General features: G+C 51.3%; 1 protein-coding gene across 6 annotated transcripts in view; it reads left to right on the forward strand.

The window, feature by feature from the left end:
* The window catches only part of INTS13 (integrator complex subunit 13), a 49,378-nt gene that overhangs the window by 9,500 nt on the left and 21,138 nt on the right, over positions 1-18,740 (forward strand). For all 6 annotated transcript variants that reach the window (XR_012801927.1, XM_075602840.1, XM_075602838.1 and 3 more), the window contains 4 exons: positions 5,784-5,858; positions 7,218-7,420; positions 9,618-9,698; positions 10,420-10,510. Coding sequence is in view for 5 of the 6 variants with exons in the window: in XM_075602840.1 (XP_075458955.1) it covers positions 5,784-5,858; positions 7,218-7,420; positions 9,618-9,698; positions 10,420-10,510 (450 nt within the window). In the remaining variant the exon portion in view is untranslated. The remainder of the gene's footprint in view (positions 1-5,783; positions 5,859-7,217; positions 7,421-9,617; positions 9,699-10,419; positions 10,511-18,740) is intronic.

Genomic DNA, 18,740 nt, shown 5'->3' on the forward strand with positions numbered 1-18,740 from the left:
TGCATCCTGGGCTGAGTCTGAGTCAGATACTGCTGACATCTCTGCAGTCCCTGCCTTGCTTTGGCCGGTGAAGTAGGCCCTGACATCTGACTTTCGGCGAGTCTTTTGTCTTGTAGCTGCCATCCTTTTTTGGGGGTGGATTATCTTAACTGGGAAGGGTTTAGGCAGCCGTCGCTATGTTTTTTTTCTCAAAAATGCTGGTTTTGCTATTGTTTAATTGCTTTATTGTGCCGGCGGTTGGAGGAGCTGTGTGTCTATGCAGCCATCCTCAACCAGCCGCGCATGCGCATCCCACGTTGGTACTTTTTTAATGGACCAGCCTTCATAGTTAATAATAGATTTAGTGGGTAATGCTGTATAATGACCAAACGTGAATAAACACTGGGTGATAGTGACAAATATTAAGTGAAACAATTAAGCGTGAACCAACGTTTTACATAAAGAAATTATATATTAATAATACATTTGTGTTTGTTGAAGAATTCAATTGAATTCAGTATAGTATGACACAAAGTGATTACCAGTGTGTATAACAAAGAAATATTAAACCTGTGTTAGGAACAATTGAGATGCTGCTGCTGGTTTACAAAGGGCGGCTCAACATCCTGTAAGACTAGTGTAAAAGAAAAAGGAAACGGCGCAAAAATCTCATAGTGACTTATGTATTGAAATTATTGGTAGTTTGTACAGATGGATAAGTAATGCGCGTACATCAATATGAAAGGTTACAAGCAAGACTCACAACAGCCATTGCTGCTTGCAGCCTTTGCTCTTAAGCAGAAATGCTTTTAAGTAGAAATCTTTAAAGTAGTATGGAGGTTTAAAAAAGGAAGTTCAAAAAGAAGTGGAAAAAGTGGACACAATCTACTGCTTCTGATTCCTGCATTTGATCTACGCTGGAAAGGAGGATATCATCCCAGACTGCACATCTCAACACATTACTATTGCTGTGATGCCGCCTTTACTTTTTATATTTGCTGTAACCTCACTTATTTTCAAATTATGCACTTCCTTCCACCAGCCTCATCATGTCTCTAACTCTTTTCATATTTCGCCATCTCTCCTTACTTCACCACTTCTCAGTTCACATGAACTCCTCTCTTACCTGCGGCCTCTGTCACCATACAGCTATACCTCCTGCACTAAAACACACCCCTACAAATCATCCTCACACATTCTCTTTCTGTCCATGCTTCTCCTCCTTGCTTCTCGGGATATCTCTCCCAGTCCTGGTCCCTGCCTTATTTCTACTTGCTCTCGTCCTCGCCTTCCACATGCAACTTCTACTCCTTCTGGTGTAAACCCCTCCAACCTCATACCCATCCCCTGCCACCCTCCCTCCTCTCTCCCTTTCTCCTGTGCCCTTTGGAATGCTCGCTCCCTTTCTAACAAGTTTGTCTCTGTGCATGACTTCTTTCTCGCTCACTCCCTGCTCCTATTTGCCATAACTGAGACCTGGCTCACTCAGACTGACTCTGCTCTGGAAGCTGCCCTCTCCTATGGTGGCCTTTCCTTCTTCCACACTCCACGCCCTGGTGGCAGGGGTGGAGGCGTGGAGCTCCTGCTCTCCTCTCTCTGCCGCTACCGAACAGTTTCTATTCCCCCCTCTCTTGCTTTTCCCTCCTTTGAGGTTCACACAATCCAGATCTTCTCTCCTCTCCCGGTCCATGTGGCGGTCATCTATCGCCCACCTTCATCTACTCATCCCCCTTCTGCCTTTCTCTCTCACTTTGAATCCTGGCTCTCTTTCTTTCTCGCCTCCGACTCCCCTGTTCTTCTCCTTGGGGACTTCAATTGCCACATTGATGACCCCTCTCTCCCTTGGGCTTCCCGCTTTCTTTCTCTAACCTCTTCTTTTGGCCTTCAACAGTGGACTGAAGCCAGCACCCACAAGGATGGACACTACCTAGACCTGGTTTTCACTAAAAACTTCTCTTTCTCCGACTTCTCCATCTCCCCTTTTCCTCTCTCTGACCATCACCTCATCTCATTTTCTCTCTCTCGCTTCTCTCCATCTCCATCTCGCCCTCGTTTTTGCAGAAACCTGCGCTCTATTAACCTACCAGCTCTTGATTCCACTTTACGCTCCTCCCTCTCCTCTCTCCGTTCTGCTTCAGACCCTGACAACCTGGTCAGGAACTACAACTCTGCCTTATCTTCCTCTCTTGATCTTCATGCCCCGCTTTCTCTCTGCCGTCCTCGCCCTTCTAACCCCAGACCCTGGCTAAACTCCCACACACGCATGCTGCGTTCCTCCACTCGTTCCTCTGAACGCATCTGGAGGAAATCTCATACTCTCGCAGACTTCCTTCACTACAAATTTATGCTATCCTGTTTCAACTCTGCCCTCTCTCAAGCTAAACAAACCTACTTTTCATCACTAATCAACACACACAAGTCTAACCCACGCCGTCTCTTTTCTGTCTTTGACTCTCTACTCAGACCACCCTCAGCTGCCTCCTCTTCTTCCTCCATCTCACCTCAGGACTTTGCTGACTTTTTTAAGGAAAAGGTGGAGTCCATACGGCAGAACATCCCATCTGTTGCCTCCTCCTATCCCACAATGCTTCCCAACTCTCCTCCTGCCTTTCTTGACTCTTTTTCCGCTATCTCGGAGGAGGATGTGTCACTGCTGATCTCCTCTTCTCCCTCTACCACTTGCCCTCTTGATCCCATTCCCTCCCATCTCCTAAAACCTCTTGCTCCGTCTATAATCCCTATGCTCACACAGATCTTTAACTCTTCCCTCTACTCTGGTGCCTTTCCATCATCCTTCAAGCATGCAACAGTCATACCATTACTCAAAAACAGCAAGCTTGACCCTACCTGTTTTAACTATCGACCTGTCTCCCTCCTGCCTTTTGCCTCTAAACTCTTTGAATTTCTTGTATTCTCTCGATTGCTACACTTTCTCAACACCTATTCTGTCCTAGACCCTCTACAATCTGGCTTCCGCACTGCTCACTCTATTGAAACAGCCCTCATTAAAATAACTGACGACCTCCACGCTGCCAAAGACAGAGGTCATTACACTTTGCTCATATTACTCGACCTCTCTGCAGCATTCGACACCGTGGACCACCCTCTTCTCCTTCACATTCTCCATACTCTTGGTATTCGGAACAAAGCTTTATCCTGGATCTCCTCTTACCTCTCCCATCGTACCTTCAGTGTCTCTTTTGCCAACACCTCCTCCTCTATTGATCTCTCTGTGGGGGTACCCCAGGGCTCTGTCCTGGGACCCCTTCTCTTTTCTCTCTACACACTCTCTCTAGGTGACCTAATCACATCTTTTGGGTTTAAATATCACCTCTATGCTGACGACACACAAATTTACCTTTCAACCCCTGACCTTACACCTGCTATACAGACCAAAGTTTCTGAATGCCTCTCTGGAATATCATCCTGGATGGCCATCCACCGACTGAAACTTAACATGGCAAAAACAGAGCTCCTTATACTTCCTCCCAAACCTGGCCCTACTACCTCCTTCCACATTGCTATTGGAAATATGATCATTCACCCAGTAGCCCACGCACGCTGCCTAGGGGTTACACTTGATTCCTCTCTCTCATTCTCCTCTCATATTCAAAACGTTTCTAAAACTTGTCGCTTTTTCCTCCGCAATATCACAAAGATACGCCCTTTCCTCTGTTACTCAACTGCTAAAACTCTAACTCAGGCCCTCATTCTCTCACGTCTCGATTACTGCAACCTCCTGCTGTCCGGCCTTCCTACCTCTCACCTGTCTCCCCTACAATCTATCCTAAACGCTGCTGCCAGAATCACTCTACTCTTTCCTAAATCTGTCTCCGCATCTCCCCTCCTGAAATCCCTCTCCTGGCTTCCGATTAAATCACGTATCTCAAATCAATTCTCCTGCTCACTTTTAAAGCTTTACATTCTTCTGCCCCTCCTTACATCTCAGCCCTAATTTCTCGCTATGCACCATCCCGACTCTTGCGTTCTTCTCAAGGATGTCTTCTTTCTACCCCCTTTGTATCTAAAGCTCTCTCCCGCCTTAAACCTTTCTCACTTTCTGCCCCACACCTCTGGAATGCCCTTCCCCTCAATACCCGACTAGCCCCCTCGCTATCCACCTTTAAGACTCACCTTAAGACACATCTGCTTAAAGAAGCATTTGAGTAGCACTGGATAATCATGGACACATGACACATAAAGCTTGGCCTCCTGCAGACGCACTTACTAGTATTCCCTCCTACTGTCTCTGTACGTTCTCCCTACCTACCAATTAGATTGTAAGCTCCTCGGAGCAGGGACTCCTTCCTTAATGTTACTTTTACAGTATGTCTGAAGCACTTATTCCCATGATCTGTTATTTATATTATTTGTTATTTATATGATATGTATTACTACTGTGAAGCGCTATGTACATTTATGGCGCTATATAAATAAAGACATACAATACAATACAAGACATGCTATGGACATGTTACCAGCACAGCAAGGACCTCCGTCCCCACACGGATCACTCCACCTGTAGGCTGCAGCAAAACCAACGTCCTGGACCTCCTCGGGCAGTCAGTTCCAGGCTTGTTGGATGTCGGTCCTCGATGGAAGTGCTCCTGTATTGCTGAGCGCTACTGTAGGGACCTGCACACTGACGGCGAATGCCGATTACACTTGGCGGCTGCTGATGTCACCAGTTGAGTCGCTCGGTGGCGCGACTATGCTGGGTAAGACAATCAAAAGCTTGGGTTGCCGCAACTAAGAGTGGGCTGAAACCGTATGTCCGGTGACCACAAATATAGAAAGAGCTTGCACTCTTATATCCTAAATCCAAGTGTAATCGGCATTCGCCGTCAGCGTGCAGGTCCCTACAGTAGCGCTTAGCAATACAGGAGCACTTCCATCGAGGACCGACATCCACCACGCCAGGAACGGACTGCCCGAGGAGGTCCAGAACGTTGGTTTTGCTGCAGCCTACAGGTGGAGTGATCGGTGTGGAGACGGCGGTCCTTGCTGTGCTGGTAACATGTCCATAGCATGTCCTGCTTGTAACCTTTCATATTGATGTACGCGCATTACTTATCCATCTGTACAAACGACTGATATTATCAATACATACTTCACTATGAGCTTTTTGCGCTGGTAATGCTGTATTGTCCAGAGCGGCTGTTTTCTGACGCACATCATGTAAATGGGGATATTGGGCCAAATACCGTCCAAACTGCTGCTTATTCCAATATAAAATAGTAGGGCCCTTAGTTTTCTTCAGATAAACATTAAAACGATATTTGGTTTATTAAAAGGTATCTCACACAGCGTATATGCATACAGATATGACCTGTAGGGTGTCCTGCAAGTATGTATGAACCTACTTATGAGTTGTATTTTTAATCAATAACATACTTTATTTGGGGTTATATAGAACATTTTGACTTTAACAGGTATACATTTTTGAATTTTATCACCAAATGTCTACATTTTTTGTCTCTGGGGAGAGGTCTAATAATGTTGTTAGTACACCACACACAGGCCCATGTTCACTAAAGAGTGCTAAGCTTTAGCACATCCTAACTCGAACTCATTTGAATGGAAAGCTTGGCATCATACACTTCAATGGCGCTGTTTCTGCTGAAACCAGCACGGACAGCTGCATCAGATTATATAGATATAGGCTCTGCGGGATTTAATCCCTGTGCCAGGAGTTTCAGTTGCCCGCACTTTTCAGCTGGGAGGAAAACAGATGCAAATGTGGCAAACTCAGAATAAGACTTCATTTCTTGAACCGCGTGGCTAACGGCTTTGTGCTCTTCTAGGTGAATTTCATCGTCTCGGATTCCGGCTCCCGTATATTGAATTCTTGGACTCAAGAAGACCAGAGTTTACAGGAGGTGGGAGCTATTGGTTCTCTGAAAGACCACGTTTTTCAGATTAATATATGTTTAGATGGTCTTTAAAGAAAAAAAAATGTAATTTTTGCTTCGTGTTAATTTCATATTAGTCATTACATATGTTTCTGGAAATTATACATGGGCTGTATCAGAGGTGCTCCACTCCAGTCCTTAAGGTCCACCAACAGGTCAGGTTTTCATGATATCCCTGCTTCAGCACAGGTGGCTCAGTCAAAGACTGAGCCACTGATAGCCACCTGTGCTGAAGCTGTGACTGAGCCACCTGTGCTGAAGCTGTGACTGATCGAGCCACCTGTGCTGAAGCAGGGATATCCTGAAAACCTGACCTGTTGGTAGCCCTTGAGGACTGCAGTTAGCCATCCGTGGACTATTTGATGTAGCTAGTTTTTGCAATATGATGCAGGCCTCTGTGGAAGAAATTAATCTGTATCATAGATGTAGGTGTATATAATAATATGCACACATATATATTTCTTATATACTGCTACCAATGTTTGTAGTGCTGTACATGGAATGTTGCCCGCGGTCCCGGGGAGGTGGCGAGGGTCCCGGGGAGGTGGCGAGGGGCCCGCGGTCCCGGGGAGGTGGCGAGGGGCCCGCGGTCCCGGGGAGGTGGCGAGGGGCCCGCGGTCCCGGGGAGGTGGCGAGGGGCCCGCGGTCCCGGGGAGGTGGCGAGGGGCCCGCGGTCCCGGGGAGGTGGCGAGGGGCCCGCGGTCCCGGGGAGGTGGCGAGGGGCCCGCGGTCCCGGGGAGGTGGCGAGGGGCCCGCGGTCCCGGGGAGGTGGCGAGGGGCCCGCGGTCCCGGGGAGGTGGCGAGGGGCCCGCGGTCCCGGGGAGGTGGCGAGGGGCCCGCGGAGGTGGCCAGGGTCCCGGGGAGGTGGCAAGGGGCCCGCGGTCCCGGGGAGGTGGCGAGGGTCCCGGGGAGGTGGCGAGGGGCCCGCGGTCCCGGGGAGGTGGCGAGGGGCCCGCGGTCCCGGGGAGGTGGCGAGGGGCCCGCGGTCCCGGGGAGGTGGCGAGGGGCCCGCGGTCCCGGGGAGGTGGCGAGGGGCCCGCGGTCCCGGGGAGGTGGCGAGGGGCCCGCGGTCCCGGGGAGGTGGCGAGGGGCCCGCGGTCCCGGGGAGGTGGCGAGGGGCCCGCGGTCCCGGGGAGGTGGCGAGGGGCCCGGGGAGGTGCTGGTGATACTGAAGCCAGTTGAAATCCTAAAGGAATGACGTCATTGAGTTACTTTTTCAGAGAGCGCGCGCGCACACAATGGTGTTTAACCCCTTCACTGCCAGTGGGACCTTCAGCACATTGCTTGCTTGTGCTGTTCTGACCTTTTTTCCATTCTGCTGTTCAGCTAATGGCAGCTCTTGCAGTTATCGGACCCCCAAACCACCGTGCAGACCCAGAGTGCTGCAGCATACTGCATGGCCTAGTCGCTGCCGTGGAAGCCCTCTGTAAAATCACAGATTACCAGCACGAGGCTCGGACCTTGTTAACGGAGAATGCAGACCGGGTGGCAAACAGAGGCCGCATCATCTGCATCACCAATGCAAAAAGGTGCGTGAGACTTCACAGCCTCGTACTGGGGGAATTCCGGCTTCAGCCTTATAACTATGATTTATAATAAATCTGAACATGGCCTGTTAGAGGAACAAGCGCTTTGATTTACTTCTTAGGGCTGGGACCCACTGCGCCCGGCGGCGCGGGCGGCTGCGTGAGCGTTCCCCACCAGCAGGGGAATCCTTCTGAGCCGGTCCCAGTCCCCCCTCGCTGCAAGGCTCACTACGCGCTGTGACGCGTCAGCTGCTAGGGGATGCAAGAAAATTGTGATCCTGAGCGGTGACGCGTCACGTGGTGCGCTGATGAGCCTATCAGCGGCGGGGGCGGGAGCTGTCAGATAGCTTCCTACACGAGGGGGGAGGGGTGTGTGTGTGTGTGTGTGTGTGTGTGTGTGTGTGTGTGTGTGTGGCATTTGTGGGGAAAGGGGAGGGAGCGGGAGCTGCTTACCTTCCAGCAGCCCGCAGCAGCCCGGGAGACCGAGCCCGAGGGGGGAGTAGCGGGTCCCTCCGCTCAAACCACGCCCCCCACTCCCCTCCCGCTCAGGCTCCCTGCTCCCTACAGACCGCATATCGCGGTCTGTGCCTGTCAGCGCGCCGCCTGTCTGCAGTGCGGGCGTGCTGACTGAGGGAGCGGGGCCTTAGCCTTACACAGGATTGAAGCAGAGGGTCGTCGGAGCTGAACCCCATTCATTTCAGCTCTGGGTTCCCTATGCTTCCAGAGATACTTACCTCCGTATGGAGTACCGGTAGCAGCTCCGGCTGGGTTTAAAGCTTAACGGTCAATAGGAAGCCAAACCTGATGACATCACAGCTTCGTATTGGCCCACAAGGCTCAGGAACTTTGAAACACCGCCATAATGTGAACCCTGCAAGCTGAGCGGCTACCGGCACCACGTACGGAGGTAAGTATCTCTGGAAGCATGGGGTCCCCGCAGCTGAAATTAATGGGGTTGAGCTCCGAAGACCCCCTACTTCAATCCTATGATTTATATATCTATAAAAATGAAAACGTTTGTTTGCTGAAAACGTTGTATATTTGCTGTTCTTATGGGCAATCTGATTGGTCCGTTGGTCTGTTACTCACCCTCTGGCCAATCTGATTGGTCCGTGGCCGGCCCCGTCCCCGCACGTCTCTCATTGGCCTGCGCGGTTCGCTGACCTCACAAACCCAACTGCCACTCTCAGAACAATCACTGCCTCACCGCCTGCTCTCACCTCCCCCGCGGATTAGACACCACCTCAGGTACCGTGCGCTGCCGCGTGCTTCCCCCCCCCAACACCACCACCCCCGCTCCCGCCCTTTCACCAACACCGCCCGGTGCAGTGACCCGCCAGCACACCATACACCGTCTGGTCACGCCTCCCCCCCCCCTACGCACACCCTCCGCTGCTGACACCCAAATGCCACCCCACAAACAACTAGTACAGCGGTGCGCAAACTGGGGGGCGGGAGATTTTGCTGGGGGGGCGAGGGCCGTTGCAGGGGTCCTGCGCTCTTCCCCACGGCATTTAATGCCAGGGGATCGCGTGAGGCCTCTGCAACGCTATACTTACCGGGATTCAGGCGCTCTGTGACCACGTCGCCATGGCAACGCGGCATCAAATGCCGCCGCTGGGCCATGTGACGTCACACCTGTCAAATGACGCCGCGGGTAACATGACGTCACGTGACCCCGAGCGTCATTTGCCGCAGATTTAAGGTAGGGAGGTGGGGCGCCACTGGTCTAGTAGAAGGGGTAACAATGCTCATAAATATAAAACCTGTACAGTAACTGCCCGTGGGAAGTGACCTGAGGACGGGCTGTGGTTCTCTAATCAGAAAGTGAGAGCCATCATATAATGACACAGGTTTTTCCACAAGAACTTCCCTTAGCCTCAAAATCATCAACCCTTTCCACTTAATGTGCCCATGTACTTGTAACCATGTACTTGTAACCATGTACTTGTAACCATGTACTTGTAACCATGTATTTGTTATTATAACTCTATGCTCAGGACATACGTGAAAACGAGAGGTAACTCTCCATGTATTACTTCCTGGTAACACATTTTATAAATAAAATTAATTTACCACTTTCCCTGAAGCATAGTCTTCAGCCTGAATAATAGGGGGGAGGGAGGTGTGGAGAGACGATCCTGGGGTACACGTGCATTGTATGATGTGGGTGCTCAATGCTTTCTCCTGTATATTTCAGTGACAGTCACGTCCAGATGCTGGAGGACTGTGTAAACGAGACTATTCATGAACATAATAAACTTGCAGCTGGCTCCGATCAGTAAGTAAATGAAACTGCGATGGTCAAAAGAATAATCTTTTCCCGTGTAGTAGGAGACGGAACATTTATATTTAATTTTAATTTGTGAAATAATATTTCTAACGAACTCCGCTGGTGAAATACAACTTTGTAAATGGCTCTGTTCCCAGCATTAGGAATCGCTGCAATAATTCCCGCAGCAGCAGCATCTGAGAGCAATCCCAGCCAGCAGGCGACCTTATTTTGGCTGCTTCAGTATTGTTATTGCAAGAATATAATGATGGATCGGTAATGCATAACCTGTTATCCAGCGCCTCCGTGCAGACTCCTACTAAGCTGCTGCATTTAAAATGTCTTCTCGTTGCCTTCCACTTCCGACTTCATTGACGTGTGTTACCATACCAATCAAAATCGCCTTTAAATGTCAACATATTCTAATTCCGCAGTAACGCGCGGCTCGCTGATTTGGAGTTCCGACGCGGGACTTTACCAAATCATTGCACTTTCTCTGTATTGCGTGCATGGATTCATTTGCCAAATGTGTGACCGGTTTCAGGCATTTCGGTTGTTTTTCTGCAGTTTGTTGTAGGTCGTAGTACACACAGATACTCTTCAGAATGAGGAAACTGAAATCGGCTGTTAATATGTAATATGTACTAAGTAATAATATGTAATATGTACTATGTAATAATATGTACTATGTAATATGTACTATGTAATAATATGATCATCTCTCTTTAAGCCTCATGCAGATTCAGAAATGTGATTTGGTGTTGATCCACACATACCCAGTTGGGGATGACAGCCTGGTCTCTGATCGCTCCAAAAAAGAGGTAACGTACCCCGTGTGCGTCTCTTCCTTGTTTTACTTTCCTAGTCTGTTAGAATAGAGCAGCCGTGTTACGCGGATTAAAAAAAAGGATGCAGGGAATTGAAAGCACAATTATTATTTCAATAAGTCTCTCTGATCTGGACGCTGGACGTGACGTTTTCGGGCGATTTCACCAGTCGTGAAAAAGACTGTTATCCTAAAGGCGCTTAAACCAATTAAATACAATTCTTTTAATAAGAGTAACGTGATTTATTCCGTGAACATAATCATAAAAGTGCAAGATAATCCCGTAAAATGTGTAGTGACGTGATCAAATAATACATATAATTGTAATTTGCAGCTCAAACCCTTTTCTGGATTGTTTTCACAAAATAAAGTGCAATATGTCTATATAGAAGTGTGGACTCGATTTGGTCACAATCCAACAGAGTTTGTACTCCCAAACACCCAAATCTTTTGGGCATATCCAAAACTGTGGCAAATACGGTGTCTTTGAGCTGTCTGTCTGTGTTTTTTGAGTCCTGTAATGTAAGAAAAAAGAAACACCCTTTAACATGCACTCATTGTCTGAATTGATATGATGAATAAAAGTTAATACTTATTACTTTATTATATTAATTAAAATAAAATGGTAATAAACAAATACTAATAGTGAACGACAAAAAACTCAACATATAAAACAAACCGACAAATATTTAGTCATAAACCGGAACAAGGGGGAAAGGAAAACTTACAGGTAAGTACTTAATAGTAGTGAGTATACTCACAAAGATTTAATCAAAGGACCTCCGAGTCCAGCACTAATTTTAATTAAAAAACCTGTATTTAGTCAGACAGGTGCTCAAGGCTGACGGTCACGACGCTTAAAAAACTGCACACAATATATGGATTCTCCCACAGAAAACCACATTCACTACAAACAACAAAATACAGCTAAATTGATCAGTTGCATGGTGTCAGACATTAATCCTGTTAACAATGTATATACTCTTAACACTCAGTAGTTGAAATGGCTACAGATATCTTGTTGAGTGTAGTACATAATAGTGCAGTGTATGGTGGCCCACAAAGTGTGTTTGGTGTGGCCCTGAGGGACGAGTCTATGCCCGTATCAAGTTATAGCCTCCTGTACTAAACTGAGGGGCTGCATTGTTCATAAATCATAAGGTGGTTCCTGGGGAGTAATTGTAACTATGGGTGGGGTGAGAGTCGCATAGGATGCAGGTACTTTGTTTACCATATACTGCTACTTGAAAGTCAGCAGCCTCGGCATATAGCCACAGCCCTACTACAAGTCACTGCTCTTATTGCGAAATTTAACACATAAACCAGCCGCTACAGATGAAATACCATCGTCATGGTATCAGGGCAAAAAAGTAACATATATGCCCATGTAGCTGTATACAACAATTTAACAGCAAGCGGTTGTTAGTGTAAATGCACTGAGGTATGAGAGCAGCACAAGCTTACACCGCAGCGATTCAGACCAGCGCTCGGCGGCGCTTCCCACTCACCACCCGGCAGAGATGCGTTGTGACGTCATGACGTCAGCCTTGTTAGTCCCGCCTCCCATCTGGGTGAATATTCATGAGCTTCCACTGAGTGACAGAAGCAGAAGAAAAACATATGCCATATCTAAAGGTGTTGCCAAATTTCGCCGATCAATACATGGAGAACGAATTGACCGGCAGATATACAGTTCTTTAGGTAATTAGAGATTGCCCACATGAAACTATTGAATTAAAAAAAAAATTTTTTTTAAAAGACTGAACTGCAGCTTTAAATACCCTCTCTCCTCTATCCATTGGTTACAGCAAGCTTGTATTCATAGGTTGTCAATTGGAGACGGATTACTTGGTGACCAATGACCGTATAGTAAATGGCAATTGCACTGACCGTTATAAACAATAAGACAGTATTTGCCACAGTTTTTGATATGCACAAAAGATTTGGGAGTTTGTGAGTACACACGCTGTTGGATTTTGACCAATGAAGTCCACACTTAGACATATTGCACTTGTGCTGTGTGGGTTAGTAACCTGGCTACGGGCTGTGCGGGTTAGTAACATGGCTACGTGCTGTGCGGGTTAGTAACATGGCTACGGGCTGTGCGGGTTAGTAACCTGGCTACGGGCTGTGCGGATTAGTAACCTGGCTACGGGCTGTGCGGGTTAGTAACCTGGCTACGGGCTGTGCGGGTTAGTAACCTGGCTAATGTGCGGGTTAGTAACCTGGCTACGGGCTGTGCGGGTTAGTAACCTGGCTACGGGCTGTGCGGGTTAGTAACCTGGCTACGTGCTGTGCGGGTTAGTAACCTGGCTACGTGCTGTGCGGGTTAGTAACCTGGCTACGGGCTGTGCGGGTTAGTAACCTGGCTACAGGCTGTGCGGGTTAGTAATCTGGCTACGGGCTGTGCGGGTTAGTAACCTGGCTACGGGCTGTGCGGGTTAGTAATCTGGCTACGTGCTGTGCGGGTTAGTAACCTGGCTACGGGCTGTGCGGGTTAGTAACCTGGCTACGGGTTGTGCGGGTTAGTAACCTGGCTACGTGCTGTGCGGGTTAGTAACCTGGCTACGGGCTGTGCGGGTTAGTAATCTGGCTACGTGCTGTGCGGGTTAGTAACCTGGCTACGGGCTGTGCCGGTTAGTAACCTGGCTACGGGCTGTGCCGGTTAGTAACCTGGCTACGGGCTGTGCCGGTTAGTAACCTGGCTACGGGCTGTGCCGGTTAGTAACCTGGCTACGGGCTGTGCCGGTTAGTAACCTGGCTACGGGCTGTGCCGGTTAGTAACCTGGCTACGGGCTGTGCGGGTTAGTAACCTGGCTACGGGCTGTGCGGGTTAGTAACCTGGCTACGGGCTGTGCGGGTTAGTAACCTGGCTACGGGCTGTGCGGGTTAGTAACCTGGCTACGGGCTGTGCGGGTTAGTAACCTGGCTACGGGCTGTGCGGGTTAGTAACCTGGCTACGGGCTGTGCGGGTTAGTAACCTGGCTACGGGCTGTGCGGGTTAGTAACCTGGCTACGGGCTGTGCGGGTTAGTAACCTGGCTACGGGCTGTGCGGGTTAGTAACCTGGCTACGGGCTGTGCGGGTTAGTAACCTGGCTACGGGCTGTGCGGGTTAGTAACCTGGCTACGGGCTGTGCGGGTTAGTAACCTGGCTACGGGCTGTGCGGGTTAGTAACCTGGCTACGGGCTGTGCGGGTTAGTAACCTGGCTACGTGCTGTGCGGGTTAGTAACCTCTCTACGTGCTGTGCGGGTTAGTAACCTGGCTACGTGCTGTGCGGGTTAGTAACCTGGCTACGTGCTGTGCGGGTTAGTAACCTGGCTACGTGCTGTGCGGGTTAGTAACCTGGCTACGGGCTGTGCGGGTTAGTAACCTGGCTACGTGCTGTGCGGGTTAGTAACCTGGCTACGTGCTGTGCGGGTTAGTAACCTGGCTACGTGCTGTGCGGGTTAGTAACCTGGCTACGTGCTGTGCGGGTTAGTAACCTGGCTACGTGCTGTGCGGGTTAGTAACCTGGCTACGTGCTGTGCGGGTTAGTAACCTGGCTACGTGCTGTGCGGGTTAGTAACCTGGCTACGTGCTGTGCGGGTTAGTAACCTGGCTACGTGCTGTGCGGGTTAGTAACCTGGCTACGTGCTGTGCGGGTTAGTAACCTCTCTACGTGCTGTGCGGGTTAGTAACCTGGCTACGTGCTGTGCGGGTTAGTAACCTGGCTACGTGCTGTGCGGGTTAGTAACCTCGCTACGTGCTGTGCGGGTTAGTAACCTGGCTACGTGCTGTGCCGGTTAGTAACCTGGCTACGTGTTGTGCCGGTTAGTAACCTGGCTACGTGTTGTGCCGGTTAGTAACCTGGCTACGTGCTGTGCCGGTTAGTAACCTGGCTACGTGCTGTGCGGGTTAGTAACCTGGCTACGGGCTGTGCCGGTTAGTAACCTGGCTACGTGTTGTGCGGGTTAGTAACCTGGCTACGTGCTGTGCGGGTTAGTAACCTGGCTACGTGCTGTGCGGGTTAGTAACCTGGCTACGTGCTGTGCGGGTTAGTAACCTGGCTACGTGTTGTGCCGGTTAGTAACCTGGCTACGTGTTGTGCCGGTTAGTAACCTGGCTATGGGCTGTGCGGGTTAGTAACCTGGCTACGTGCTGTGCGGGTTAGTAACCTGGCTACGTGCTGTGCGGGTTAGTAACCTGGCTACGTGTTGTGCCGGTTAGTAACCTGGCTACGGGCTGTGCGGGTTAGTAACCTGGCTACGTGCTGTGCGGGTTAGTAACCTGGCTACGTGCTGTGCGGGTTAGTAACCTGGCTACGTGCTGTGCGGGTTAGTAACCGGTTAGTAACCTGGCTACGGGCTGTGCGGGTTAGTAACCTGGCTACGTGCTGTGTGGGTTAGTAACCTGGCTACGTGCTGTGCCGGTTAGTAACCTGGCTACGTGTTGTGCCGGTTAGTAACCTGGCTACGTGCTGTGCCGGTTAGTAACCTGGCTACGTGCTGTGCCGGTTAGTAACCTGGCTACGTGCTGTGCGGGTTAGTAACCTGGCTACGGGCTGTGCCGGTTAGTAACCTGGCTACGTGTTGTGCGGGTTAGTAACCTGGCTACGTGCTGTGCGGGTTAGTAACCTGGCTACGTGCTGTGCGGGTTAGTAACCTGGCTACGTGCTGTGCGGGTTAGTAACCTGGCTACGTGTTGTGCCGGTTAGTAACCTGGCTACGTGTTGTGCCGGTTAGTAACCTGGCTATGGGCTGTGCGGGTTAGTAACCTGGCTACGTGCTGTGCGGGTTAGTAACCTGGCTACGTGCTGTGCGGGTTAGTAACCTGGCTACGTGTTGTGCCGGTTAGTAACCTGGCTACGGGCTGTGCGGGTTAGTAACCTGGCTACGTGCTGTGCGGGTTAGTAACCTGGCTACGTGCTGTGCGGGTTAGTAACCTGGCTACGTGCTGTGCGGGTTAGTAACCGGTTAGTAACCTGGCTACGGGCTGTGCGGGTTAGTAACCTGGCTACGTGCTGTGTGGGTTAGTAACCTGGCTACGTGCTGTGCCGGTTAGTAACCTGGCTACGTGCTGGGCGGGTTAGTAACCTGGCTACGTGCTGTGCCGGTTAGTAACCTGGCTACGTGCTGTGCGGGTTAGTAACCTGGCTACGTGCTGTGCGGGTTAGTAACCTGGCTACGTGTTGTGCCGGTTAGTAACCTGGCTACGTGCTGTGCGGGTTAGTAACCTGGCTACGGGCTGTGCCGGTTAGTAACCTGGCTACGGGCTGTGCCGGTTAGTAACCTGGCTACGGGCTGTGCCGGTTAGTAACCTGGCTACGGGCTGTGCCGGTTAGTAACCTGGCTACGGGCTGTGCCGGTTAGTAACCTGGCTACGGGCTGTGCCGGTTAGTAACCTGGCTACGGGCTGTGCCGGTTAGTAACCTGGCTACGGGCTGTGCCGGTTAGTAACCTGGCTACGGGCTGTGCGGGTTAGTAACCTGGCTACGGGCTGTGCGGGTTAGTAACCTGGCTACGGGCTGTGCGGGTTAGTAACCTGGCTACGGGCTGTGCGGGTTAGTAACCTGGCTACGGGCTGTGCGGGTTAGTAACCTGGCTACGGGCTGTGCGGGTTAGTAACCTGGCTACGGGCTGTGCGGGTTAGTAACCTGGCTACGGGCTGTGCGGGTTAGTAACCTGGCTACGGGCTGTGCGGGTTAGTAACCTGGCTACGTGCTGTGCGGGTTAGTAACCTGGCTACGTGCTGTGCGGGTTAGTAACCTCTCTACGTGCTGTGCGGGTTAGTAACCTGGCTACGTGCTGTGCGGGTTAGTAACCTGGCTACGTGCTGTGCGGGTTAGTAACCTCGCTACGTGCTGTGCGGGTTAGTAACCTGGCTACGTGCTGTGCCGGTTAGTAACCTGGCTACGTGTTGTGCCGGTTAGTAACCTGGCTACGTGTTGTGCCGGTTAGTAACCTGGCTACGTGCTGTGCCGGTTAGTAACCTGGCTACGTGCTGTGCGGGTTAGTAACCTGGCTACGGGCTGTGCCGGTTAGTAACCTGGCTACGTGTTGTGCGGGTTAGTAACCTGGCTACGTGCTGTGCGGGTTAGTAACCTGGCTACGTGCTGTGCGGGTTAGTAACCTGGCTACGTGCTGTGCGGGTTAGTAACCTGGCTACGTGTTGTGCCGGTTAGTAACCTGGCTACGTGTTGTGCCGGTTAGTAACCTGGCTATGGGCTGTGCGGGTTAGTAACCTGGCTACGTGCTGTGCGGGTTAGTAACCTGGCTACGTGCTGTGCGGGTTAGTAACCTGGCTACGTGTTGTGCCGGTTAGTAACCTGGCTACGGGCTGTGCGGGTTAGTAACCTGGCTACGTGCTGTGCGGGTTAGTAACCTGGCTACGTGCTGTGCGGGTTAGTAACCTGGCTACGTGCTGTGCGGGTTAGTAACCGGTTAGTAACCTGGCTACGGGCTGTGCGGGTTAGTAACCTGGCTACGTGCTGTGTGGGTTAGTAACCTGGCTACGTGCTGTGCCGGTTAGTAACCTGGCTACGTGCTGTGCGGGTTAGTAACCTGGCTACGTGCTGTGCCGGTTAGTAACCTGGCTACGTGCTGTGCGGGTTAGTAACCTGGCTACGTGTTGTGCCGGTTAGTAACCTGGCTACGTGTTGTGCGGGTTAGTAACCTGGCTACGGGCTGTGCCGGTTAGTAACCTGGCTACGTGTTGTGCGGGTTAGTAACCTGGCTACGTGCTGTGCGGGTTAGTAACCTGGCTACGTGCTGTGCGGGTTAGTAACCTGGCTACGTGCTGTGCGGGTTAGTAACCTGGCTACGTGTTGTGCCGGTTACTAACCTGGCTACGTGTTGTGCCGGTTAGTAACCTGGCTATGGGCTGTGCGGGTTAGTAACCTGGCTACGTGCTGTGCGGGTTAGTAACCTGGCTACGTGCTGTGCGGGTTAGTAACCTGGCTACGTGCTGTGCGGGTTAGTAACCTGGCTACGTGTTGTGCCGGTTAGTAACCTGGCTACGGGCTGTGCGGGTTAGTAACCTGGCTACGTGCTGTGCGGGTTAGTAACCTGGCTACGTGCTGTGCGGGTTAGTAACCTGGCTACGTGCTGTGCGGGTTAGTAACCGGTTAGTAACCTGGCTACGGGCTGTGCGGGTTAGTAACCTGGCTACGTGCTGTGTGGGTTAGTAACCTGGCTACGTGCTGTGCCGGTTAGTAACCTGGCTACGTGCTGTGCGGGTTAGTAACCTGGCTACGTGCTGTGCCGGTTAGTAACCTGGCTACGTGCTGTGCGGGTTAGTAACCTGGCTACGTGTTGTGCCGGTTAGTAACCTGGCTACGTGTTGTGCGGGTTAGTAACCTGGCTACGCGTTGTGCCGGTTAGTAACCTGGCTACGGGCTGTGCCGGTTAGTAACCTGGCTACGTGCTGTGCGGCTTAGTAACCTGGCTACGTGCTGTGCGGCTTAGTAACCTGGCTACGTGCTGTGCGGGTTAGTAACCTGGCTACGTGCTGTGCGGGTTAGTAACCTGGCTACGTGCTGTGCGGGTTAGTAACCTGGCTACGTGCTGTGCCGGTTAGTAACCTGGCTACGTGCTGTGCCGGTTAGTAACCTGGCTACGGGCTGTGCGGGTTAGTAGCCTGGCTACGGGCTGTGCCGGTTAGTAGCCTGGCTACGGGCTGTGCCGGTTAGTAACCTGGCTACGGGCTGTGCCGGTTAGTAACCTGGCTACGGGCTGTGCCGGTTAGTAAGCTGGCTACAGGCTGTGCCGGTTAGTAACCTGGCTACGGGCTGTGCCGGTTAGTAACCTGGCTACGGGCTGTGCCGGTTAGTAACCTGGCTACGGGCTGTGCCGGTTAGTAACCTGGCTACGGGCTGTGCCGGTTAGTAACCTGGCTACGGGCTGTTGTGCCGGTTAGTAACCCGGCTACGGGCTGTTGTGCCGGTTAGTAACCCGGCTACGGGCTGTTGTGCCGGTTAGTAACCAGGCTACGGGCTGTTGTGCCGGTTAGTAACCCGGCTACGGGCTGTTGTGCGGGTTAGTAACCTGGCTACGTGCTGTGCGGGTTAGTAACCTGGCTACGTGCTGTGCGGGTTAGTAACCTGGCTACGGGCTGTTGTGCCGGTTAGTAACCCGGCTACGGGCTGTTGTGCGGGTTAGTAACCTGGCTACGGGCTGTTGTGCGGGTTGGTAACCTGGCTACGTGCTGTGCGGGTTGGTAACCTGGCTACGTGCTGTGCGGGTTAG

This window comes from Ascaphus truei, chromosome 5 (genome assembly GCF_040206685.1).
Source record: "Ascaphus truei isolate aAscTru1 chromosome 5, aAscTru1.hap1, whole genome shotgun sequence".
NCBI classification, from domain to species: Eukaryota; Metazoa; Chordata; class Amphibia; order Anura; family Ascaphidae; genus Ascaphus; species Ascaphus truei.